Source organism: Melozone crissalis, unplaced genomic scaffold, assembly GCF_028551555.1.
Source record: "Melozone crissalis strain CALT ecotype California unplaced genomic scaffold, PUWL_Pcris_2 ptg000045l_1, whole genome shotgun sequence".
In the NCBI taxonomy this organism is placed as follows: Eukaryota; Metazoa; Chordata; class Aves; order Passeriformes; family Passerellidae; genus Melozone; species Melozone crissalis.
Window position 1 is genome coordinate 27,320,261 of NW_026535823.1, and position 25,466 is coordinate 27,345,726.

At 43.6% G+C, this 25,466-nt stretch overlaps 3 protein-coding genes across 3 annotated transcripts; 1 reads left to right on the forward strand and 2 right to left on the reverse strand.

Annotated features, from left to right (window-relative positions):
* Window positions 1-652: 652 nt before the first annotated feature.
* Window positions 653-10,377, reverse strand: TXNDC12 (thioredoxin domain containing 12). The gene is made up of 7 exons (XM_054286219.1): window positions 10,203-10,377; window positions 8,170-8,230; window positions 3,278-3,330; window positions 2,705-2,778; window positions 2,084-2,153; window positions 1,911-1,994; window positions 653-1,512 (listed from the first exon to the last, which is right to left on the reverse strand). The coding sequence occupies exons 1-7, from the start codon at window positions 10,291-10,293 to the stop codon at window positions 1,433-1,435; spliced, it is 513 nt and encodes a 170-aa protein (XP_054142194.1). The 5' UTR covers window positions 10,294-10,377; the 3' UTR covers window positions 653-1,432.
* KTI12 (KTI12 chromatin associated homolog) lies at window positions 5,821-6,587 on the reverse strand. Its single transcript, XM_054286218.1, has one exon. It carries the CDS (start codon window positions 6,585-6,587, stop codon window positions 5,865-5,867), a length of 723 nt encoding a protein of 240 aa, XP_054142193.1. The 3' UTR covers window positions 5,821-5,864.
* Window positions 10,378-10,986: 609 nt separating the features above from the next.
* Window positions 10,987-19,975, forward strand: BTF3L4 (basic transcription factor 3 like 4). Its single transcript, XM_054285890.1, has 6 exons — window positions 10,987-11,084; window positions 12,172-12,235; window positions 13,090-13,203; window positions 15,206-15,407; window positions 16,613-16,672; window positions 17,542-19,975. Exons 2-6 carry the CDS (start codon window positions 12,182-12,184, stop codon window positions 17,586-17,588), a joined length of 477 nt encoding a protein of 158 aa, XP_054141865.1. The 5' UTR covers window positions 10,987-11,084; window positions 12,172-12,181; the 3' UTR covers window positions 17,589-19,975.
* The last annotated feature ends 5,491 nt before the right edge of the window (window positions 19,976-25,466 follow it).

Genomic DNA, 25,466 nt, shown 5'->3' on the forward strand with positions numbered 1-25,466 from the left:
ACAGCTGGCCTGAAGGGGGCACAGCATTAGTGGAGTACCCTTGGTTGGTACTTTTTAACACCCAGCTCTCAGCAAACTGGCAGATGATATAAAGCTGGGGAGAGGGGCTGATCTCCATGTAACAGAGGTTGTGCTGCCATTGAGGACCTGAAGAGGCTGGAGAAATGGGCAGAGAGGGTTGTCAGGAGGTTCAAGAAAGGGAAATCCAAAGCCCTTCAACTGGAAACAACAAAGTCTGAAAATCTGTTTTGCTGCACAGGAGAACATGGGAATCCAGGTGGAGAACAAGCTGATCATGGCCAGCAATGCACTCATGTGACAAAGAAGCCCACAGCAAGCTGGGCTGCATCAGAAAAAGTGTCCCCAGCAGGTCAAGAGGGGTGATTTTACTCCCTGCTATTCTTCTCTTCAATTCCAGTAAAGAAATGCATTGCCTTCAACAGTGGGGGTAGTATAAGAATGGTGAATTGTAATTGTATGGGAAAACAAATGATGTATTTTTATTATAAAAAAGGAGAAACCTTCAGCTGTGACAGTCAACATTAATAACCACTGCAACACAAACAAAACAAAAACAAACAAACAAAAACATATCCCCCCATGCTTAAGACCATAAAGCTACGCCCTTAACCACAAACCACTCTCTGCATGCTTATGTTTAAAAAGGTTTAATTTTTTCACCCTGGTACAAAAATACAGTACAATGTGATGGCAAGGCATTCGCCAAAAACATTCAAAGAATAAAAGGGGAAACCCCATAAAGCTTCAACACAACCCACCCTCACTTGATGGAACAATCAAAAGGTGAGTGCATAAGGAAAAAGTTACATTTCTGCCCAAAGGCAAATAAAGATGAATCACACAGTTTTACACAATAATACATTTGCAGAGCTGATAATTCACATGCTATTTGGACATTCATGAAATGTATTCTACTTGGTGTAGTGGCAGAATTCATGGTTTTGGATAGCTAGAAAACAACTGGCCCAGGAACATGCCCCAGTGATGGGAATGCCCAGTAAAAACTATGGGATCACATAATACCAGTGAGAAAAGAGAGATTCAACCCTGATTAGTGTCAAAATGATGGCTAGTTCTAGTTTTTCCCATCACATTGTCCTCAAATCCTGTCTTCCCTACACACCTCCCTTTTAACACCAAATATTAGTGGCTTCTCAAACACACAGAGAGATGTGTTTGCACATTATCCAGTTGTAAAGAACCACCACAGTGCCAACTGCCAGGCAGAGAAAACACTGTAACTGTTGTGTGTGTGTGTGTGTGTGTGTGTGTGTGTGAACTCCAAACAGGGTTTTTAACCTAACATTGCTGACAGGGGAATTATGTCCCTTCAGTGCATCTACATTCTTAGTCTGTTTAATTATTTCCTCTCAGTTTTGAAGTGATGAAAAGGTATCATTCAGTGTATTCATTATAGTTCATCTCCCAGGTGCTTTTGTTTGAAAGCATCGCCTGTCAGCTTCTCCTGGGCCTCCTTCATCCCTTGGACAACTGAAAGATCACACAGAGAGATACCAACCATTAATCTCAGGGTGAAAACATCAAGGTGAACTGGTAATGAAAGCGATTTAAAACAACACAGTTACAGAATGGAGATCTACAGATTAATCTGTAAGGGAAAAACAGTCCTGCACCCTTATCCCAACTAGGTGTGGCTGGATCATGCAATTTCCATGATTTCCCATGCCAGAACTGGAGACAAAATTAAGTCCTAGAGACTTTTAGTAGGTATTAAGGTGAATCTTGATTCTGAATATGGTTACTGAGGTATCAGAGAATCACTCACACTGTATTTAACCACTCCCAGTTACACTTTAAATTAACATAATTTCTCTCCATTGCCAAAGCTTCATCTCACTAAAAATGCACTTCAAAGACTCAGCACATACCTTGATCAGCATTGGTATAGAAATACTTGTAGCTGGGGTTTCCTCTCTCATTTATGATTTCTGGATGGACCTTTCCACTGGGGTCTGTGAAATAAGAAATCCAACAGGAAATTTAGATGGAAACAGTAAGAACCCAGTGCTGTGAATGGACACAACAGCTGTAGATGCCTTACCCATGAAAAGGATTCTGGGAATGTAACCTCCATCAGGACTAAAGGCTTCATCCTTTGGCTCTTCATCATCCTTCCACAGCAAGGCAGGAGAGAGGAAAGATATTAGCAGGACAGCAAACAAAACATGGTGCCTTTTACAGAAACAAGTTACTGCCTTCAGATTCCTTCTACCCTGGGCAATTTACATCTTGAAGAGATGCTAAGTAACTGCAGAATCCTCCACTCTCCAAGGGAAGAAAGTTATTTTTACCTACATAAATATCATTTGTAAAAACAATATTTTTTCTGGTCTGTCAATCTGCATTACTCATCCCACTCTGGTACAGGAATATTCGATATGTACGGAGAATGAACATAAATCCCTTTCTTGTGGAAACTGAATCACACAAGGTACAAACTGTTAAAGAGACAAAGGCAGAGAGCCAGGATTATAAACACAATTAAAATAACCAGACTGAAAAAAAGTCTTTTTATAACAATGAGCTCTATCAATCAATCCTGAATGCCTATTTAGGAGTGCAGGATTTAGGATGTACACAAAACAGGATGCAACCAGTTGAGTCAGATTCCAAATGCTTCATTACTAGGCAGAACATGGATACAGAGCAGAAGGCAGCCTACCTCAAGGTTGACCATAACAAAATTATGGGCAAGTTCAGAGATCTCCTTGGATTCAGCAAACTTTGGCTTCAAAGCTAAAGAAAAAAATAAAAATAAGAGGCATGTAAAAGCAGTGGAAAATATTTCAGATTTTCAGGTCAATATCAAAATCTCCACTTCATCCCTCCCTCTGGAGAGGTGGCACTTCTCAATAAGCAGTGAGCAAATGGAATGTATGTGTCCAACCCTTCCAGGCTCAGAACAGGAGGTAACTGAAGCAATTCTTGCCTGGCAGCCATGGGCTGAAGCCTGCCCAACACACAGAGGTGGTTCTATTTGATCCAGTGACACAGAAACAGAAATCCTGCTCTAAACCACCACTCCCACCCAACTATCCCATCCCCAGCTTGTTTGTTTGCTATGACACTGCCATATTATGCCACTCTCAATGAAATACAAATATCATTAGTTACATTTTGGATGCAAAATTCACATTTCTCATGGCTACATGATGTCTGTACAAAGACAATTTAAATTAGAAATTGTTCAATTTCATTAGAAATTTCAGCAAGCTCTAGTATTCAATGCACTTACCTTTGCAAGCTCCACACCAGGACTTGTGGATGATAACCATAAGAGGCAAACCACTAAAAAAAAGAAGAAAGAAAACTGTCAAAGAAATTCTATTACATGTACAGTTTAATAGTCAAGGCTTCCTCAAAGGCTAAATGTAATGGGAAATTAGTCAGATATAAAGAGATTATGGAGTGCTCTAAGATTGTCTTGCATAAAGCTTTCCCAATCTTAAAACATGTGATAAAATAATTTACTATAGCTGCCAGCCAATAACTGCTTGTGTAGAGGAGGAGACTTTCTCTTCTGAGTTTAGATTCCTCAGATACACAACTGGTCATGCTTTTTTACCTTGGATTACTGGCAATGGTTAATGACAGCAGCTGCTTGAGAGATCTCAGGATGGATTTTTCTGACTGTTTAAGGCAACCCAGTGGATGACAATTTCTCCCCAATACAGCCCAAGTCTCACTGAGCAAACCAGCAAACCCAAAAACCCAGCAAACCCTTTGGCTGCCTGCATGGCTTCCTACACATTTGTATGCTGAAACTAATTGTGATAGATGTGTCCAGTACCAGGGCTAAGGAGAGGGGGTCTGTGAGGAACTGCACCCTAAATAAAGTGCAATGCAAAAGGACCGAAGTTATTTTTGATTTCACTCTTTCCAAATAATTCATTTTACATGTTCTAGCTACAGTACCCAGAGATTGTTTCCATACAATAATGATATGGCTTCCAGAACAGTAAGAACAGCCTAAAATTAGGTGGAGGAGAGGAAGGAATCAGGAGAGAACATCCTATATGGATACTTCTTTCAGGATATGCCAAGCAAAACAAACTGTAAGCTTTCTCTGACTGCAAACTCTGCACCGTATTAGGGAATAAAAATAAAGTCAATTTTTCATACACATGAATTATTAACACCTTTGCACACAACAACATTAATTACTAGCAGAACTATGTATGAGTTTTTCTTTAGGTGTAAATAGACATGAAAGGAAATCTCTACTTAGCAGTGTTCAGTAATGAACTTTAGAATGAGGAAAGGGTGGAAATGAAGCCATTAACATTTAGAATTGTTTAAACACAAATTTGCCATCTACAATTAACTGATATGTCATCAACTTTATATCTGCTTGCAGTAAGGAGCAAGAATACACATTTCCCTAGTAAAGCTTGCACTGCCTCAGTGCCCTCTCTCTGACTTCTTTTAATTGTTTCTATAGAGTCCAAAATTCTTTTGCTTATTTCTTGAGGAGAGGCTGATTTAAGACAGGATTTAAGATTGTTCTTATCATCAAGGATCAGTGATTCATGTTGAAAGAGTTCAATGGTCTGGTGGTCAGCACTGGCATACACTTTTTAACGAGAAATTTTAAAAGCAAATTTTAAATGCAAGTGCTCACTTCCTTGAAATACCAAGTCTTAGTCAGTGAGAACTCACAGACGTTTGAGATAATTGATATGTTTTCTCAGCTTTGTTCTCTTTATTTTGACTTGTAAAGTACACTTATTTATATAAAAACATTTTGTAGTCATTTCTCAGTTCTGCAGTGCATAAAGCCCCTTAGCAGCTGGTGTGCCAGACAGACAGACACTGTAACTGAAATAACTCTTCCTGCCCCACTTCACCATTTCATCCCAGTGAGCACTACATGTAAAATTAAAACCAAAAGCCACCATTTATTACAATGAAGAATGAAGCATCCACCAGAAAGTGAGAAGTTTATATAAGCTGTAATTATTAGAAACTTAGCTACCCATCACAGCCAGTACAAATTTATGATTTTCACACAAAACAGAAATAAATATATTTATTTCTGTCATTTTAGCTCATTTTTCCTATGACAGCACTCATTCTTAAGCAATTTGTGTTTTTAAGGGTGTAAAATGACGGTTTTAAGGGTGTATAATGACCTTGAAGACAAAAGACACGGCCAAGTTTTTTTCAGTAAAATAGTCCTGCAGGTAAATTAAGACTTTACTCCATTTAAGGCACAATTTTATTATTAGACCTGAAACAGAAAAGTTTAAATCTGTTAAGCCAGCACCCTTTTGCAGTGTAAAGCTGAAAATCTCTCTTGGGTCAGTCAGATTTTTTTGAAACAGTCACATCCTAAAAATACAGCCTGTTCCAGTTCTGGACCTGAAGTCTCTTCTGCAGTTTGACATTTTCTGGTGGCAGCTGTAGAAAAACAATCTTCTTATTCCAGGCACACACATGCCAATGTGGAGAGAAAAGTCTTCCCTACAGTCATCACCTTTTACACTTTCACATCACACTATTTGATTACTGGGGTTTGCATCTCCACAGGAGATTTCATTGCTTGGGGACGCACCAGTAGCTCCCTTTTTGCAAGAAGCCAGTGGGGAGAAGGCAGGGCTAAGGAACTGCTTCCCTGCAGATCCCCCAGCAATGCAGCTGGCTCGGCTGCTGCAGGACACGGTGCCCACCTTCCCTGGGCTGCTGCTGCTGCTGCCCAGCGATCCGAGCATCCCCGACAGGTGTGACCCGCGCTCCGCAGGTCTGTGCCCCAAGGCACATTCACCCCGCTGCGAGTACCTGGGGGCCGGACCGCCCCACGGCTGGGTGGCACGGGTGGCACTTCACTGGATGCTGCGGCTCAGGTATTGCACGAACATGCTGGCCAGCTGGGGCAGGTTTTCATCGCTGGGCTGCATCTTGGTGTAGCTGATGAACTGCCTCCGCAGCCGGCTCAGCTCGGCCACGCTGACGGGCCGGCTCAGCACCAGCCCCTCGGCCACGCCGGGGACGCGGACGGTCTCTCCGGGCTGCGCCCCGCTCCTCTGCGCGGCCAGCACGGCGGCCAGCACGTCCTGGGTGACGCGGTCCAGCTGGTGCAGGAAGCCGCAGGACTGCAGCGGCTGCGTGCGGGTGGAGCGGTGCGGCGGCGGCGGGGCGCTCTCGAACAGCGCGGCGCGGATGGCGCCCAGCGGCAGCGGCTCCTCGCCGCGCACCGTGAACAGCGGCCGGTCCCAGCGGCAGCTCGGGTCGGGCTCCTCGAAGGGCGGCTCGTCGGGGCCGCCCGCGCCGCCGGCGCAGTGCAGGAGGCAGCGCGCCGTGCCCGCCTGCCGCGCCGCGCAGTACAGCTCGTAGCGGATGCTCCGCAGCTCGTTGCCCGCGTCCACGATCACCACGTCCCGCCGGCTCAGCCGCCGCTCCACCTCGGCCCGCAGCGCCGCCCGGCCGCCCTCCGCCTCGGCCACGACGTGCGCCGCCCGCTCCGGGCCGCCCAGCGCCTCCCGCAGCTCGGCCGCCCGCCGGCTCTTGCCGCTGCCGGGCCGCCCGCACAGCACCACCAGCGGCATCGCCCCGACACCGACACCGCCACCGCCACCCGACCCGGACGTGGAGCGACTGCTTCCGCCGGGCACGGGCACACACACACCCACAGCTCGCCCGGCCCCGCACGGCCCCCGGGGCTCCTCCTCCCCGCGGGCGGAGAGAATCGCCGCGCCCCAGCCCGGCCCCGGCACCGCGACACCGCCCTGCGCGGCGTCCCGCTCAAAAACGCATCGCAGCAGCTGCTGGAAGGAAGGGACCGCGCCCTCGCCCTCAGGGAACTTAAAACCGACAAGTCCCCAGCATCCCATGGCACTGTGGAGTTTACAGGATTGAAATTGAAGGTTTGAAACTTCCTAGACCACTGGTTCTGGTGCATCTCACTTGATGCATCCCAGATAATTTTGTGTAATTTTACTTCTCCTGATTTATGGTCAGACTTACAAAAAAATAAGTACTTTTAATATTTATATTTTCTTTGCTACTAGTAGTTTCTCCCAAGCCTTCAATTCAATAACGCTGAAATGCTGCTGTGCTCAAATCAGCGAGCAGATCTGTGCATCAGCAATGAAAGGAGAGTGTGGTTCCCACCCATCCCATCCCATCCCATCCCATCCCATCCCATCCCATCCCATCCCATCCCATCCCATCCCATCCCTTGCTGCAGGGTCTTTTTGAGCAGGAGCACCAATCCTGCCTAAACCTGAAAGCTCAGACCTTGCCATCCCTCCCACCCTCTTCTGTCTCATTTTAAAGCTTCCTCTGCTGCTGCTACAATTATAACTGTCAAAACTGATTTTTTTTTTTTCAAAAATGCCAATGTATCAAGTTATCAAAACTTGTAAGACTTCTGAAGTGTACCATCTGGGTTAATTCAATGTCTGCACTGGAGTGTAGAACTTGCCAGATGGATCAGTTTGAGAGCAGAGCTAAATTAAACAGCAAACCTGGAAGGCATGAGTAATTTCTGCTCATGTCAGCATTGTCAGATCTGGGTTATAAAGTTAAAATGCAAGTAGAATTTATAAGCATGCCATTCTCCTTGGATTTTAACAAGAAGCAGAAGAAACTATGAGAAAAGAAAGTCAAGATGTCGTTTTTCATAGAGACATTGCTCTTTTTAGAATTTAAACTTAGCCCAAACCAGGTTCTGTCACTTCACTACAATTTGAAACTTCCAGATTTTTGCTGCAGATGGAAACAAAATACCTCATGCTGAGGCCTCATCCATACAGGCACAAGGAATTTTAGGGAAGCTCTTAGCACTGCTGAGTTTAAGGGCATTGAGCACCACTTACACTTGTATTTGTGTGTTTGAGAACCATATCTTTCTTTACTGTAATAAATAATTATTTTCTTGTTTCAAAGACATGCTAGGGCTTCAATCACTTAATTAGACTGCAGTAATTAAACCTAAGTGGTGCCTTAGCAAAGTTAACAAACCTCTGTATTTTCTCTCCAATAACCTGTAGGGATCTGAAGAGGCTCCTAAACCACCCTCATTTTTGTTAAAAGAGAATCTTTTCTGTGATTAAATTTAGGGCTGAAATAGAACCACTGTGAATGCTTCTGAAGACACATTTCTGTATTTAAAACTAATGAACATACCTGGCTGCTGCCTCTTTCTTCCCATCTTCCAGTGTTCTCCAATGAATATGATCTCCAAAACCTGCCAGAGAGAAGGGTTTATAAATGCTGCATAATTTAACATGTCAGCTAACAGAGGAAAACAGCCCAGCCGTTGAGAGTATTTTCAACTCATTTTATATTCTTTTTTTAAAGACAACTATAGCCCCACTTCTGGAAAGACTTCTGGAAATACTTACAGCCCACACAGTCGTATGAGGAATCCCATTGAAATTAATTAACAAAAACATACCGTGCTCATGAATATTTCTATATATGTATGCAAATGACACTAAAATCCCCCAAACAGATATTAAAATTGAAGTGCCTTCTGATCATTCTCTGTTCTTTTTCAGTTTGTGAACATTTATTATCTGATGAATGACAAATTAAACATGTCAGTGTTTGGCTTCTTAAATCCCACTGAAGGTGAACTAAACTCAAACTTAAAAACTTTGAGGCCAACATATAATCATTAATTGCTCTAAAGCTATTATGCTAAGTATTCCTGCTGATGATAATATCATGGAAGAGCAAGAAAGAACACAGAACACAATTATACAGATTTCTGAGTGTTACAGTGACAGAGCGATGCAGGAAATATTTTATCTGGCATCCAAATAACAAGTCTTGTTATGTCAATTGACTTAAGAGTGAGTCAGTGTATGTTTAACAGTTGCAAAGCCAGGGTTGGGTTTTTTTAGTAGCCAACACAGCACATGGCCAAAAGCCACCTGGAGAGCTCACATGAAGGAGATCCAGGAGCTGTACAAAGAGGAACTCTTCTTGGAACACCTCCTCAGAGGTCTCGGTTCCAGTAATTAACAATTACTGTGCTGGATGGCCAAACATGAGCCTTGGTTTGCCCCCTCCCATCCCTGAGGGTTTGGATTAGTCAGGAACCCGTCCAAGGTGCTGAGGGGAGCAGATTTTGGGAGCTACACAGAGATCAGGAGCCACAGACTGCCCAATGCAGACACAGGGGAAAGTGGACATTGTCTCCAGCAGACAACTGTGGCAAAGAAGCTGGAGAAAGCCTAAAACAAGGCGAGTCTTTGGGACACCTCCCTTCAGCATCCGGGAGGTGAGGGCAGTGGCACAGTGTTTGTGTTACCTGATCTCTGCTGATATGAGCAAATATGAGCATAAGTGATGCAACACATCAAACAGATGAGCTCAGAGCAGGGTGGGGATGCCTTGTCCTCGTCCCTGTCTCCTCACAGCCACACAGCCAGTGCTGAGGCAGCCCCCAACACAGGATCACGTTTGTACGAGCTCAACATCCCAGAGCAAAACCTAGCTGGATTAGCACAAGTCACGTTTACCCAGAATATTGACACCTCAGCTATTTCAGTCAAAGGCCAAAATGTTAAAATAATAAAAACTTTCTATTGTTCTAGCTGGGAAACACTTTTCAAAAGCTTTTCTATATTTAAAACAAACCCCACTTTGTGGTGAGCTTCGGTGTGTTTTTTAAAGCATTGCCCAACACATTACAGAGCGTATCTTCTGAATGAAAGTCATCTGGGGAATTAAAGGGTGAATGGTTGGCTGGGGTCCACACCACAGCTTTGCTGTCATTGATCAAATTGGTTACAAGCAGCCTCGAGGAGGAGATTTACCTCTACGGCCAAGCCACCACCTGGGCTGAAGCCCAGCCCCGGCTGAACCGGGCCATTAGACACGGTAATTAGACAGGGAGCCTGGGCAAGCCAGGAGCGGGGTGAGGAGCGGTCACCAAGGGCAAGGGAAGCGGAGGGAAGGGCCATTCATCGCCTGCCAGGAGCCCGGCGGAGGCACTGGGTACGAGGCACTGGGAGCACGGCGGGGCTGCTCCCCGGGGCTCCCCTCAGGAGCTTCAGCCAGAACCCGACCAGAGCGGCGGAGACCCCGCAAAGCCCCCCGCGCCTCCAGAGCCCGAAGCTGCGCCCACTGCCCCCGCGGGCTGAGGGGACCGGACCCGCCCCGAGTGGGGACAGGAGTTGGGGAAAGCCCGAAGAAAGCGTTTGTCTGACCCTTTCCGAGCCCTCCCGCGGCGGCGACGGCGCAGGCCGCCAGCACCAGGCACAGGCACAGGACGGAGGCTGCCGCGGGCTGAGCCTTCATGGTGTCGGCGCGGGCAGCGGCGGCACCCGGGTACGGCCCCGAACCTCCGGACAGGACAGGACCCGCTTAGCTGGACTTTTTTTTTGTGTGTGTCTTTTTTTTTTTTTTTTTTTTTTTTTTTTTTCCTGTTTTTTAAAGCCCAGGAAGTGATGTGTGGCGGATGTGGGCGGTGCGCCGCCCTGACGGTCGGCCCGGGGGAGGCAGCCGGTGGGAACGGAGTGGGGTGCTTGGAATGAGCTCAGCTCCTCACAGGGAGCCGGGACCCCCGGGGTAGGAGTCATTGCACCGGGGCCCCAGAGCCCTGGTTACTCCCGCTGGGCAAACCCCAGCGTTATCCCGACCGGAGCAGGCAGCGGTGGGAGGGGGGTGGTTCCGGGTTTATTCTCTCCTTCCGAAATAAACCTTTTGGTCGCGCTGCTCCCTCCGGAGTTTGTCCAGCTGGCGGGATGGCAAAACCGACCGCAAGCGGTTTTGAGAAAGGGTTCGCTAAGATGGACAGAGCGAGTGGTGACACGGTTGGAAGCGCCGCGTCCCAGTTTGGGTCGCAGGGCACTACTCCCTACCCCGAAGCACGGGCGACTCCTGCTCACTGGAGACTACAACTCCCAGGAGCCATTGCGTGCCATGCCCTCCACTGCTATGTAAATGAGGTGGGCGGTCCCGCCCATCTGCGGGCGGGCTGGCGCCGTCACGTGGCGCGGCGCTTCCTTTCTCTGTGCGCCTCTCTTTCCTTCCTCGGCCGCCATCTTGTTCTCGCCGCGTGTTGGCAGCGGGGGCTCCGCCGCGCTCAGGTGAGGGGGCCCGCTCTTGCCGTGTCCCGCTGTCTCCGTGTCCTGCTGTCGCTGCGTCCCGGTATCGCCGCGTCCCTGCCGGCCTGGGGCGGGCGGGGCGCCGCGGCAGCTCGGTCCTATCCCCGTGGGCAGTGCTGGGTCGTTCCCCGAGGAGAGGCCGAGCGAGGAGCCCCTTGTGCGGGGGCTGCCCTGGCTCTGGGACCGCGGGTACACGGGCTGCTGAGGGATGAGCCGCGCTCCCCTCCCGCTCCCCCTGCCCTGGGGCTGCACCCTGAGCCCCTTCTCCGGCCGCCCGCGGGGTCCCTCCGTGCGCCGCTCCCTGCCCCGCTCCCGCCCTTGCCCCGGCCGTTCCCGGCACGAAGCACATGCGGAGATTTCCGAGGATCTCTGATGATTTTCTGGGGCAGAGCAGCGAAATGCATTCCTTTTGCTGGGAGGCTTGAGGCGTTTTTTTCACCCATTATGGGTTTTCAGGACTTTCAGCCTTTAAAGGTCCCACCAGATCCGTGGGAGAAGCACTGACAAACTTCCCAGTCACTGTATTGGATGAAATTGGAGGTTCACGTAGTAAATATGTCCATACGCGAACTTCACAGAGTTTGGATCTCTCTTATTAGTCATAAGTATCATAGATTCATTATATGAAAATTATCGCAGGTAGTTCAGTGGTGACTGTGTCCCTGGATCTTCGTAAAGATAAGGTGTTTTCCCAGACCAGTTGTGGTGTTTGTGCTGGTTTGGGTCTGGTTGGAGCCTGTAATTCAGTTAAATACTTCCAGCAGTAAATTGGCATCCTGGAAATGAGCACCTCGTTCTGGTGCAGAATGAAATGTCCTGTGGAGTCTGTGCCTCATCGTGGCACAGACACTTTAGCTAAACGTGGGTCCTTCCCACTGCAGGACCACTGTGGATTGCTTAGGTGGGGTGGCTTTAAAGCTCCGGTTTTGTGTGTTTGTTTGACACATTGTTTTGGGTGATGTTCTAGAAGTTTGAAAAACCCGCTGCAATTGTAAAAATACTCTTAAAATAGACTGTGACTTTTTTGTTACTGTTTTGATGTTAAGTTGAACTTGTTTTTGCTCTTTAGACGTAGCACTATGAACCAAGAAAAACTGGCCAAGCTTCAAGCACAGGTCCGAATAGGAGGAAAGGTAAGAAAACCACCAGAGATGCTTTTGAAGGCATAGGCTGAAGTTCACAGAAAGAGAAGAAAAAAATTATGCTCAGGCTTGACTAATACAGGTTTTGTGTGATCTGGCCTGTAGTGCAGCTACCTGAAATGCAAGTTTCTTTCAGTTCACAGTGGCTGGATGAGCAGTTTCCAGTGTGCAAGCATTGTTTTAATTCAGTGACTTGTTGTGACCTGTGAAAGCTCCAGCAAATCTCACCTGTTGGGTGTTCCAGTTCTGCCTTTATGGTCTTCCTGCTGGGGATTGTCTTCTTTGTGCCTGCTCCAGGCACTGGCTGTGCACTGTGCACTGGCTGTTTCTTTTCTCTGAGCTAGTGGGTAATTAATGTGACCAATAAAAAGGCATGGAGTTTGTTCACTGTGGGTGCTCATCCCCTATCATAGGGATGATTGTACAAAAGTTTGCAAAGCGGGAATTCCAGAATTGCTCTCTGTGGAACACTCTGAAAGCATTAATGACTTGGTTGCCAAAGTGAGGCTGTTTAAATCACTGTATTTGTGCTTTGTTTTGGAAAAAATATCTTGGGGAAACATCGTTATGTGTTGCTTAATATTAAGTAGTACTTTTGTAGTCTAGGTTAGTGGAAGGGAAAATATGCTGCTGTTTGCTATTTCTTTGGTCTTTATGCTTAAGAAAAAACTTATAATTGGGAGCGATGGCCAAAGCTGTAGGTAAAAGAAATAAGTTGAGAAGCGTTTTTGTCTACAGAACGGTCTCATAACTTAAAAGATGTTGCTCAGACTGTGCCCTGACTTTTGCAATTACTGTTGTGAGGTTTTGAGCAGAGCTGACTGTTGTCTCTTGATTCTTCCCAGGGAACAGCTCGCAGAAAGAAGAAGGTGGTGCACAGAACAGCTACAGCTGATGACAAAAAACTTCAGAGTTCCCTCAAAAAACTGGCTGTAAATAACATTGCTGGCATTGAAGAGGTAGAGTGAAAACCTAAGTATTTCCTGTTTGAAATTAAATTCACTCTGTTGTTTTGGTGGTGGTGGGGTGGCTTTGCTTTTGGTTTTGACAACAGTTTTCTCTTCCAAGCAAGACCATAGAGATCTGGTTATTGAGAGGTAATATTGTATGATGTATCATTGCCTCATTGGCATAAATGTGTATGTGCCTGGAGAAGGAAAGGTGGAGGTTCTGCTGGCCAGGCAGTGTGTGGTGGAGGTAGTAAGCTCTGTGTGTCAGCATTCATTGCAGAACAAAACTTCTCTTTGTTCTTGACTTCTGTGAACTTGCTCTAAAGGGAAGAGCAGTAAATGTACATGGACTGTGCAGGCACATCTGGAGCAAGTGTGGTGCAGAGTATGAAGGAAGGTTTAGAAACTCCTTGAGTAAGAGCTTGAGTCTGTATTATCAAAATTAGGACCTTTTACTGCACAAAATTTGCTGGAATTGTTTGCAGTAGTTCCAGGAAATGTTTTTTGAAGCACTGCAGAGACTGTACAGAAGCAGCTTCTGTGTTAATGTAAGAGGGAATGTGAAGGTTTCAGATGTTCCTTGAATCCCTCTAATTTACATGTATTAATAAAACATGTTTTCCATAACAGTGTAGGGAGTGACCCTCATTCCTGGGAAGAGGAGGAGGTTTCTCCATCATGAGCTCAGTGGAGCTGTAGTACTTGCACTCCTTGCTTAAAGAATGCAGTATTTAATCTGTGATTAATGAATTGAAGCAGGATTGCAAGGTGCATGCAGAAGTCTCTAAGTGCATTCCTCCCTTCCAAAGGCAAATGCAGATTCAGTGAGGTTTGCCTGTAAGTTTTCAAACCTCTGGTACAGAAACAGTTCAGTTTGTCTGTTTTTTAAGCTTAATACAAATATGCAGAGCTATATGAAATAAAGAAAGGCACAGTTCTTAGTGTATGTTCAGGGGTTTTTATTGTGCGCAAAGCACAGGATCTTTATTCAGACACAGTTCTTAAGGAATTTAAATATCTCAGTGTAGGAAGATGATGCAAAATGTTTCTACCTTGATAGCAAGAGACATAATTGTGGAATGTTTTATTCAAGTGAACGCAGGTTGACCTTGGTAAGCTTCGTGCAGCTAGAAGAGTCATGTTGAGTCAAGCATGAGTAACACATTTGTGTCATTTTGAAAGAGGCTCTTAAGTAACAGGATAACTGTGCTTGAAGCCTTTACCATTTCCCCATGGGCAAAGGACAGGATATTGCTTAGTTCTGCAGGAAAGCAACACACCTGGATTTCCTGTTCAAAACATACTTGGAACTCTGCTGCTGTGTGAGGATTGAGAACTTACATGTTTCGGTACTTTAGATCTCATCTTTAGTTCTGAATCCCTGTTTACTCCCTGTAACTTAAAAACATTGCTTAATATTTTCATGTAAGTTTAATACCACTGTTGTGTTGGACAGGTAGAACTCTCTTCCTATGGTCAGACAATTATATTTTGCACAATAGTTTATCCATCCCTAGAAGAAAAAGCTTTTCAGCTTTCTAAAGCAGGCCACTACACTGGCTGTAAGATTGAATTCTTGGGGATTCAGAAGGCCAGGGAAGGAGAGCAGGATCACTGGGTGGTGTCCTCAGTCTTGAGAGCCCTTGTGGAATGCTTGGGAAGGCGCTGGAAGTGTGTTCCAGTGCAGTTGGTCTCTGATCCCCCAGAGCTGGGTGTGCATCCCTGCCCTGAGCCAGTGGGAGTCCTGTGCCAGCTGGGAAGAAGCAGGAACATTTTCCTGGTAGGTGACACAGGCACCTGTGAAAGGCAATGGCTTAGCCTGTTGTGGCAAGGTTGGAGCTTTGAGTTTAGGTGGTGTTAACTCCAGGTGCTTTTATCATGGTTGTATTATCCTTTAGAGGAGGAGCGCTAGTTCTGAAATTTTGATATTTCAAATCTAGATTTTAGTTATTGTGCTTGTGTAACAAGATGCTACAACACTTAGGTGAATGTTATTAATCTGTTTAAACAGGTGAACATGATAAAAGATGATGGAACAGTTATTCACTTCAACAACCCCAAGGTTCAAGCTTCCCTCTCTGCCAACACTTTTGCAATTACTGGTCATGCAGAGGCTAAACCGATCACAGAAATGCTTCCAGGCATCTTAAGCCAGCTTGGTGCTGACAGCTTAACAAGTCTCAGGAAGTTAGCTGAACAATTTCCAAGACAAGGTAGGTCTTTTTGGAATCTTCCACAGCTGACTTAAAGGATATATGAACTACTGAAAGTTTTAACCCAAATTTAACAACAACTTACAAAGTCAGAAATGTGTGTGTGCTGTTATTTATTTGACACTGCTGTGGAAGTAGAGGGTGGGGGAAGACTTTCTTTTTATCTTTGTTGATTCAAGATTATATAGGCAGGCCCTGATTTAAAAGAAATGGGTAAGTCTGGCATGCTGTGATAGCAGGTATACTGCTGTGTATGGCAGAATGCTTAGGGAAAAGCAAGTTTTTACTTGGAAAAACTCAACCAGTTCTTTTTGTCAGGGAATCTGTTCTGTTTTCTTTGTTCATACAAAACATATTTCTATTGCAATTGTAGAAGAAGCAATATGTTCTTTTGCTCTACAGTTCTCTTTGGAATCCAAGCAAGGCTTAAAAAAAAGCTAGTTAAAAATCAAAGTTTTAATGGAAAACAAAAAAAAAAACCTAAATCACAGTTATGCATATGATTCTTTATTTTCTATTAATTTTAAAACCTTGGGAACATGGGTGGAATGGTATAACTATTACTGTAATTTTACAATTAAAAATAAAGATCAGGTACAGTTCCAGTTAGGCTGTTATGGCCATTAAGATGACTGTAGTTGGACTGTGTTGCAGTTGTCTCTGTTTGGAATGGAATATACATCACCTGTTGTAATGTTTTCACCACACAGAGCTATTACTTTGAAATCAGTTTTAATTACTCCAGCATTCATGTTCAGAGTTTAAGTGGAAGTAAAGGGCTTGTTTTTCTTTAGTAATGCGTAAAATATCTTCTAAAATTTAGAGAGATGGATCATCATAAGCATATTTGAATCAAATTATGTGTTGGTCACTGGTTGGTGCCATATTGTTGTTGCATTGAAGCACAAGACTTCACTGAGAAGATTGAGTCATGCTGGGGTTTCTGTATCATTTGATCTTTTCCAAACTCTTGATGAATACCCCATAGCATCTGAAGATGGCTCTGCTAATGCTTTGCTGTCAGAATGTCCCCAATGAAACCTTTTGGTCATGCTGGTAACTCTCAGCAGCTGGTCATTTGTGTGTTTGTCACTACTGGAGATTGAGGAAGTGCTTGCTTTTTTCACATGTATGGTTTTTATTTTGTTGTGTCAGTGTCACTGATTCTGTATTATGAGAACTCAGCACCAAATTTCTTTTTATAGTGTTGGATAGTAAAGCACCAAAATCTGAAGATATTGATGAAGAAGATGATGATGTCCCAGGTAGGCACATAGACAGTTTTATGTCCACTTAAGATATAAATATTTTGATTCATTCATTTAAATGTGTAGCTTTTGATGTGATCATACTCCTCACTTGCTGAAGGAGGTTTCTTATATAGGACAGCATTAAAATATGACTTGGATTTCAGCTTTTGAAAAAGAGATTACCTTGTGCAACTACCTTAATTATTGACTGAAACTAGGTTAAAGTAGTTTCAGTGAGACTGAATAGGTATCTGAATATCCAAACAGGGTTTTAGGACTGCAAAATGACATAATTGGCATAGTTACCAGGTTGTTTTTGTATCAGGGTCTGGAGTGGGAGTTTTTATTTCTATAGCAGAAGAAAAAGGACTGATGTCAGTGTGTCTGGAAGTAAATATGACAAGTTCTTTATTTGTAGTGAATAACTATTTTATCAATAACCACATTCCACTGTGTCCTTTGGGATGGTGTGTTAGCTAAAACAACATATGCTTGGACCAGAGATTGAAATCCTCCTGCCTTGGCACTGGTTTATTTCTTTGTGACCTTGCATAAAATTCAATTCTCTAAAATGGCAGGCATTCTTTAAAGAATGCTGATGCTCAAAACTCAACTGCAGCTAGTAGGGCACCATTGAAGATCAGCTCTTAATCACTTAATGTTAGAATTTTCACTGTTGGAGTGTTTCTGCATTTCTAGTTCTTTGTGTATGTTTAAACAAACAATATTTTCTAAAGCCCTTTGAAATCTGCCCATAAAGAAATGGTTTCCCTAAGTGTAATTAAGTATTACTTAACCTTTCCTGTAATTATATGCATTTTCATTAAACTTACAAAGGTAATCTTACTGGGCATTACTGTATTAAATATCTTCATCTTTTTCAGATCTCGTAGAAAATTTTGATGAAGCATCAAAGAATGAAGCTAACTAAAACATTAATAGTTCTGGAAGCTGGCATGGACTAGATTTAAGAAATCAGCTATGTGGTTCCAAAGTTTTAAAGAAACAGAGAACATCATCTGTTAATAGTTCAGTAATATAAATATTTTGTATTTTTATGATGCTGTTTGTTCAGCATTTTCTGTCAGTTGATTTTGCATTTTGCACTTACTCCCAGGATCTACTCTTTTGGTCAAAAAGAAATGTCAGTGCAGTTTGAGGGGTGTGTGTATGTGTGTGGGTGTACGTATAGTGGAGAACAAATTGGAGAACACATATTTAACCATTTACCCTTTTCCTTTGGAAGTAGAAATAAAATGAATCTTCAGCATCATTACTTTGATTATCACCAATAGTGCACAGAGGGAGTTAAGATTAACGTTTTGTCCACATTTTGTGACCTGAAGGCATTACATACACCATTAAAACTTGGGGTTAATTTGCTGTAACTATTGTACTTGCAGGTGTGTTTCTCAATGTACATATATTTGTTATCAACCTTGTGTTGATCCTAGGATTTAGGGGAGATGAGCTGTTCTAGCGGCTTGTTTGGTACAGGAACTTTTTAAAAACTTGGTCTCATCAAAGTGTGCTTTTTTTAAACCTTTTTCAATTTTTTTTTTCTTTAAAGTTTTGATACAAGCTGATATTTGACTCCTTCCATGTAGACTCAGCAGTATGTTCTCCTGTTGGTTACTAAAGTATTTCCCAGTCAAAAGAAAAACACCTTGGTTCTCTACTGTCGGGTCACTTCCTAAGCTTGGAGGTCTGGTTGGGAACAGTCCAGTGCACCAGTTTTGCACAGTAACAGGTTTTTGCTTGAATAACTTCAAGCTGTTCTCTTGGCATGACTGCATTTACTAGCAGCTGATGATCCACTCTCATTCTTAGGGCACTAGGAACTAAATGCACTGTGTGAACAATGTTTAGGGCGGGAGGAAAGAGTTGTTGACACTTTGCCTTGCTTCCTGCTGGGCAGTCTGTGCAGTGACTAGCTCTAAAGGGATTTTTTTCTTTTTTTCTTTTTTTTTTTGCCTGTAACTTACCTTGGCCTATAACCTACCTCTAGGTTTGGTGTCATCTATGTAGTAGCTTCTTACAAAACACAAATGCTCCTCAGGCATAAGGAGGACATTGGGAGGTACTGTTGGTACAGTGCAGTATTTATGACCTTTCTTTAAAATGCTTAATGTGAAGCCGTTTTCTCAGAGGCTCTTTCAAGGTTCTTGATGTAATGTGCATTACAGTATAGTTAGACATCATTGTAACCTCTGTCAAGGGCAGCTGTGGCTTACAAAAGCCACTTTGGTTTTTTTTTTCCTCTACATCTGTCACTTAACTATGGCTTAATTGGAACATATCAGCTTTTGGTGTAGGCTCATATGCTAGAGAACTGTAATAGCACAAGCAAACAGTCCATGAGTTCTGGAGACTTCATGAACCCAGGGAAGTAGAGCTGTGGTGGTTTGGCAGCTGAGCTCCTCGGTTCATTTTCTAGGCTTCGTTCAGTTTTTCCTGTTATATTTTATATACTACGTGGATCTTACTACAAAATAAAATAACAGTACAAAAGAGGAAATGCTCCCTCCTGTGTGTTGTGTGCTCCTCCCACCAGCACTGGCTGAGGAAAGCAGGTGGATGCAGCAGCTGTTTGAGACCTGCAGCCCTGCATTCTTGGTGACAGTGACCAAGGAAGTCGTGGGGCTAGGGAGGGTCCTGGTAGAGCTCTAGGATTTCACACTCCCTATACTCACTCCTATTTTCTGTGTGCTGTGGAAAGAAACTTTCATTTGTTGTGTGGCTGATCAGCTGCAGATGATTTGTTCTGTTTATAAGGAGGAGATGTCTCCACAAATGTGTGCTCAGGCACATGGAATTGCATTCTGCTGCCTCTGGGAGCCCAGGGAGCAGAGGAAGGACATGAGGCCACAGGGATTGCAGTGTTCCTCCATTTGCTTAAGAGGCACAGTGAAGAACCTTTCCTGGTAGCAACTGTACAGAATTGATGCGTGGGACATCCCCTTCCTAAATACTAATCAGATACTGAAAATTCCTGCTTGTTCATTCTGATGTAGGGAATATGTCAAAAGGAATTTTGGGAGAGACTAAAAGTAAGCCTTGGAAACAATGATTCCCTCAGTTTATATAGCTGAACTTTCTGATTCCTACAAAATACTGATTTAGTTTTTGCTCTTGAATTTACGTGTTAAACACTCAAATTTTTCCTGTATTGACAACCAGTAAACCAACTAACTATGCTAGCTTATGTAGTTATATTATCTTCAGTTTTTTTCACTGTCTCTGGAAACAGTCAACCACTTATGATTTGCTGCTGGAAATACTAGAGCTTATCAATCATTAAACTGATTTTAATTAAAAGTAGCCCATAAAGGCTGTTGTGGGAAAAGCTCTTTTTCTTCTGTATTTATTCATGGTGTAACACAAACAGTGTTTGTACATGCTGATGGAAATGCAAGGTTACTAAAAATAGTTTTGGGGAGTGTTGGTAAATAAAAACTCCCCTCATAAAGGTAAAGGTGGACACTAAGTTCTTTGCTTGGCTTGAAGCATGGTAACCACCATCCTTCTGAAGCCCTTGTGCTTACTTGCTCACTACTTAACTCTGCTGATGTATTAAAGATACTGCTAATGCCACTGACATGTTAAATAACTTAGCAGTGACTGGAAAGTAGGGAGATGGAGCAGAAAGCAAATCAAAATATCTCCTGGATTCTATGTGAGGGAGTCCAAGCTCAAGCAGTGAAAATCAAAGAATGGGCAAATGTGTGAGACAGCAAACATTGACCTTCCTGCCCTGGCTGCTGGTGTATTTGTGTAGTTCCCTAGTTTATGGCTGGGAGATTTGGGTCTGGCTGGCTTCTTTGAGGCAGGAGAGAAGTCTGTAAAAACCTGCAATTTCATGATTTTCTCTGTGAAAGAGAAATGCTTGTGTGTGATGGATGCCAGGGTTACAGCTCAGACTGTGGGGCTGGGTGCATGGATTTCCCATGCAGAGCTGGAAATCAAAGTGAATTTACAGCTGGGAATTTTTGTAGCTGGAAAGAGTTAATATAAAAGGGACAATACAGACCTTGGATTTTTTATTTTTAGCTTTTGTTATAGAGCAATAGTTAAAGAGTGCACAGGAATGATAAGGATGAATTTAGAACTGCTGTGGAAATATGTTGATAACTTGCTCATATTTGTCAACTTTCCGTGGGAACTAGGAGCTGCTATGAGCTCCCTTCTGCCAGGATCTTCACAAATAATGTTTTGGATTTGGTGTGTACAAAATGAGCTCTGGAGGTCCTACAGCTGATTTAATTAGTGAGCAGTAGTTTGATTGACCAGTGTATTTGTTAGCAGGAAGGAACTGAGGGAGCCATAAAAGCACAGTGAGGCTGTACTATATATGAGATACTCCACTGAGGAAGGTCTAGGAGGGATCCTCCTGAGGTTCCTTGAAATCAGCACCCATGCAGCTCTGGGCAGTAGGGATTCACAGAGGGCTGAGCAAAGTGCCCCTTAGCTGAAGGTGAGTGAGTGAATTCTTCCACTAGCACTGAGGGCAATACTAGTTTGTTCAACAAAGTGAGTAGTCTTTATTCTGGGGATCCAAATTTCACTAATGAAATGATCCCTGTTTTGTACTTGAGCAAATGAAGTGGTGCAGAAGAAAAGCTTATCAGAACAGCAGCCATAGCAGCTTCACAGGAGTGACAGCACAAGTGCAGGGAATGGTTATTTGCCTTTAACTGCTTTCCCATTAATTTTTTTTTAATCCCTCCCTTTTAAAGACCAGTTTGCAGACATTTAAGAACTTAATGGATTTATCCAGAAATGTGAGGGCTGCAGTATCAGTCAAGGATTTGGGGAACAAGAGAAGACATTCTTTCTAAAATTGATAGTCTTGGTATGTTTGGGTGGAAGCTTGGGTTGGTATCTAGAGCAGGGTTATTGGGGCTTTCATTTCACATCCACCACTGTTACAGGACAAGAAAAAACAGACTTGTACATCTTCCAGGGCCTTGGTTTGCCTTTATTTCAGGAGTACTGCTCTGCCTCATCTATGTGCTTTGTAAATTAATGAATACCAAACTGGATGTTTCTTGAGAGGAGAGAGCTACATCTCTGTGCAATTGATATAAAAGCTACTTCTGTGTGATAAACACAAAGTATTTGGTGGGTTCTCTGAGCTGTTGAATTCCCCCTCACTAAGCAACAGACCCCCAACTTGCTCAGATGCTGCTTTTTTGTCAACTGTTGTCAGATTCTCACACATTAGACAGCATCTCCTTGAATTTTGCATTGCAGGTAGGTTTTTGTAGGTAAGCTAAATTAGTTTCTTCTTTGAAGTAAAAGGAGATCAACTGCTCATTTGAGTTCTTGAAGTTGTTTGTGATATTTTTGTGTAAGTATGAATGCTAAGGCAAACATAGAAACAAAAAACCTTATTCCAAGGCCTTTTTGACCTTTCACATATCCCTGCTGAATAAAAGGAGTTATGCAACCCTCATGCATTTTCTTGCAACATCCTTGTTGCAGCTATAGTAACTGCTTATGTCAAAAAGTAATATTAGAAAGTATTTAATGTATTTTTAGATTCTGTCTAATGCAACTTAGCTGATAAAGAAGAGCCAGTGCTGTGAGACCAGCTCTCTACAGACATTGGAAGTGTGGCACAAACAACATTTTGAGAACAGCAGATCTCATTTTGAGGCCATGTGCGAAGCTGGAAATTTCCAAGCAATGCAAATTATTGCCTGACATAGGTAAGTGAAGATGTAAAATCCCAGCAGATGTCAGCAAGATGCCAGACCTTTGCACACCAAGAGTGAAGTTCCCTGAAAAGCTTTCACTGATCTCTGGCTTTTCTGCTGCCAGCAGAGCAAGGCTTCCCCTTCCTTTGCTTTCCCAAACTGATGCCTGAGGTCAGCTGGACCAGCTTGCTCTGAAGCTGCAGGAGCCCATCTTGTTCCCACTGAGCTTGAAATTTCTGGGACATAAAGGATAACCCCTAAGAGGGAAGTGTTTGCAGGCAGGCTGGGTGGGGGTGGCCAGCAGCAAAGCAGCCTCCCAGGCTGGACTGAGCTGGCCTTTGGCAAGGCACTGCAGGGCAGCCTGTGCTGCTGCTGCCAGGGTCACACTGAGTTTGGGAAGGGGAGCATTGGCCATACTGAACCCTTGGGTGATGATGCTGCCAGACCCTCTCACTTGCAGTTTTTAAATTTTTTGTTGTGAAATAGGGATTCTGTCCAGCTCACTTTGCCTGCACCATGGGTAGCCCAGCATGGCCTCACTGCCCTCTGTCCCAGCCACCCCACTGCTCCACAGCTGCAGAGCCTTCCCTGTGAGCCTGTCCTGCATGTCTCCTTCTAGGAAAACACTGATTTACTGGGGCAAGCTGCTGAAGTTTTGATGTTTCATGCTGCAGGTTCTTGTTCACTAAAAATCACTTTAAATTTACTGAGATATTTAATATGGAATTTCCATTTTTGTGACAAGATCTAGTTTTAAATGGCTTCTGATACATGCTGTTGAATTGAGAATAACTCTAGTTTGCTTACAGCATTGCTATAATCTCCAGGGAGTAACAATGCAACTGAATTCCTGCTCTGTTCATTTTGAAACCTTTGCTCTATTGCTGGAGACTTGGCCTGCTCTGTGATTGACACTTGTAATTAGTGACATTTTGCATGCTTCTGAAAGAATGCAAATACAGCCTAAAATAATTTTTACTTTGAATAAGGATTTCTCCCCCTGTATGTCCTAAGTTTCCCACAGCCTGCTTCCACAGTTTGACTGAAAGAAATCAGGTTTTCTCACAATCTCCTGATGGATATTTGGGCAACTTGCTGAGGCTTCCTTCTATTTTGACACAAAAATGATGTCAGTCTTCTGAAAAACAGGAGATGTGTTATTTTCTAGTCTTTATTATATCACCTTTCAGCAGCATGATTTCAGTGTTGTTGTAAATTATTAACTTTAGAACACAGGGATATTATTGCCTCTAACTCTTCTCCTGCCCTTTGAGTTACAGGGTTGCTTTCATTGGCAGTGTGCACTGAGAAATCATGTTGGCCACTTGCAGCCCTGAAATTGTAATAGTTTATCCCATTACACGGTGATTTTTCCAGCTCAGTTCTCCTGAGAACCTTGAAATAGGTTTTCCATAAAAATATTCCAGACACTCTTTTTTCTTTGAAAGGCTATAGTCAGATTTGAAGGGATAATCTAGCTATTGTTTCTAGTGGAATACATGTTCTATCCTGATGATTTTGTAAATTATAGGGGATTTTTATAGTGCAGTCTGGGTCGCTGAGAACCTGGTGAATTCTTTGAACAAGCTTGCTTGTTCTTTGGCTACAAGCAGACAAACATCATTAGCATCTTAACTGATGGAAACTCTTCCATGAAAAATGCACACAGTCTTACTGGTTTTATCTTCACAAGCACCTCATGGATTTGCAGTAAACTGTAATAAAAGGTTTAGGTGTCTTCTACCTCCATTTCCTCAGTGGCTCATGGTAGCATCATCAGGAATGTTCACCCATTGAGTTTGCCTTTGTGTGACTGCACTTCTGTCATCTTCCTTTCTCTATAGCTGTGGTATTGTCTGAGAAACAGGACTACTGAATTTGACTGCATCACAGTGTGCTGATACTTTCAACATGCTCAGGGCCTCATGTTCATTATGGTTCAGGATGGCCAGTATTTGTTGGAAAAGAAAAAAGGAAAGTAGTGACTACTCAGAACAAGAATTCACTTGCATTGAATAAATATGGTGAGCAATTATTTTTATTAGTTTCTCTGTTGAGACATTAATCTGCGTTGAAATTTGTATGAGATCTGCCCTGGTTCGATTTTTGCCCTTTTATCTTAACACTTAGATAAGCCAAGATAAGAGAGAGGTGATTAAATACTTGTCCTCAATTACTCCTGCCCCATGAAAAATTACTGCAGGAGGAATTACATGCATTGGTCTACTTGCACAATAAAAATAAGCTTTAACAGTTGTTCTTACCATATTTAAGTAATCCTGTTGCAAGTTTTATACTTGGAATGTCTCTCTGGTTTGATAAAAGCAAAATAAGACAGATGTCAGAGATGCCAAAGAGCATTTTTCTTTTTCACCCCTCACTCTCTCCCCCAAGAGTGCAGCTTCTTGATGTATGTGCTGTTACTTACTGTGCCCTGTTCAGTTCTGTATCATAGTCAAAATTGTTTGCAAGGGTTCTGGCACTTTGAAATGGGGTACCAGCCTTTTTTAGCAAACTCTAAGCATTCATCTGACTGACTGCTGAGCTACAAACATGAACAACACAGAGACCTCTCTCACTGAGATGTTGAGGAAATAGCTGGTCAGGCCTTCCCAAGAGTCTGACTCACAGCACTCCACAAAATCTCAATCATGTGATTTAGCAAGGCATAAATAAGCCCGAGGTGGTTTTTTATAGGCCTAATTACACCCAGTGAAGCCATGTCTTTTTGCTTGAGCAGGGAGTTGCCACACTGCAGAGAAGGCAAAGCAGTGCCAGGAGAACAGGAAGGTTCCAGCAGAGCCATGGCGGTCATGGGACAAGCAGAGGAGTGTGTGTGCACTTCCATGGCATTGCTGGTGGGGTTTGCCTGTGACGGTAAGGCCGATTGATTCCCCGTTTGCCATCGCTGCTGACTCAATAAATGACATGATCCAGATGAGCATGTGTGTTTCAGATTTTTTTTTGTTTGTTTGTTTGGGTCTTTTTCCCCCCTCATATGGACTAGTGAATGAGGAATGAACCAGTGGGAAGTGGGAATGCCTGCCTAGAATGATTACTGGTTGTATTTAGTCAGGAGCTCTTTACATAAAACCAGTGACACTATTGTT

Excerpts from the sequence above, each read along its gene's own strand:
- KTI12 (XM_054286218.1), bottom strand. The coding sequence starts at position 6,587 with ATGCCGCTGGTGGTGCTGTGCGGGCGGCCCGGCAGCGGCAAGAGCCGG.
- TXNDC12 (XM_054286219.1), bottom strand. The coding sequence starts at position 10,293 with ATGAAGGCTCAGCCCGCGGCAGCCTCCGTCCTGTGCCTGTGCCTGGTG. Across the intron at positions 8,231-10,202 it reads CGCGGGAGGGCTCGGAAAGG|GTTTTGGAGATCATATTCAT; the intron begins GTCAGACAAACG and ends TCTCTCTGGCAG. Across the intron at positions 2,154-2,704 it reads TTGTTATGGTCAACCTTGAG|GATGATGAAGAGCCAAAGGA; the intron begins GTAGGCTGCCTT and ends TTGCTGTGGAAG.
- BTF3L4 (XM_054285890.1), top strand. The coding sequence starts at position 12,182 with ATGAACCAAGAAAAACTGGCCAAGCTTCAAGCACAGGTCCGAATAGGA. Across the intron at positions 13,204-15,205 it reads ACATTGCTGGCATTGAAGAG|GTGAACATGATAAAAGATGA; the intron begins GTAGAGTGAAAA and ends CTGTTTAAACAG. Across the intron at positions 16,673-17,541 it reads AGAAGATGATGATGTCCCAG|ATCTCGTAGAAAATTTTGAT; the intron begins GTAGGCACATAG and ends CATCTTTTTCAG.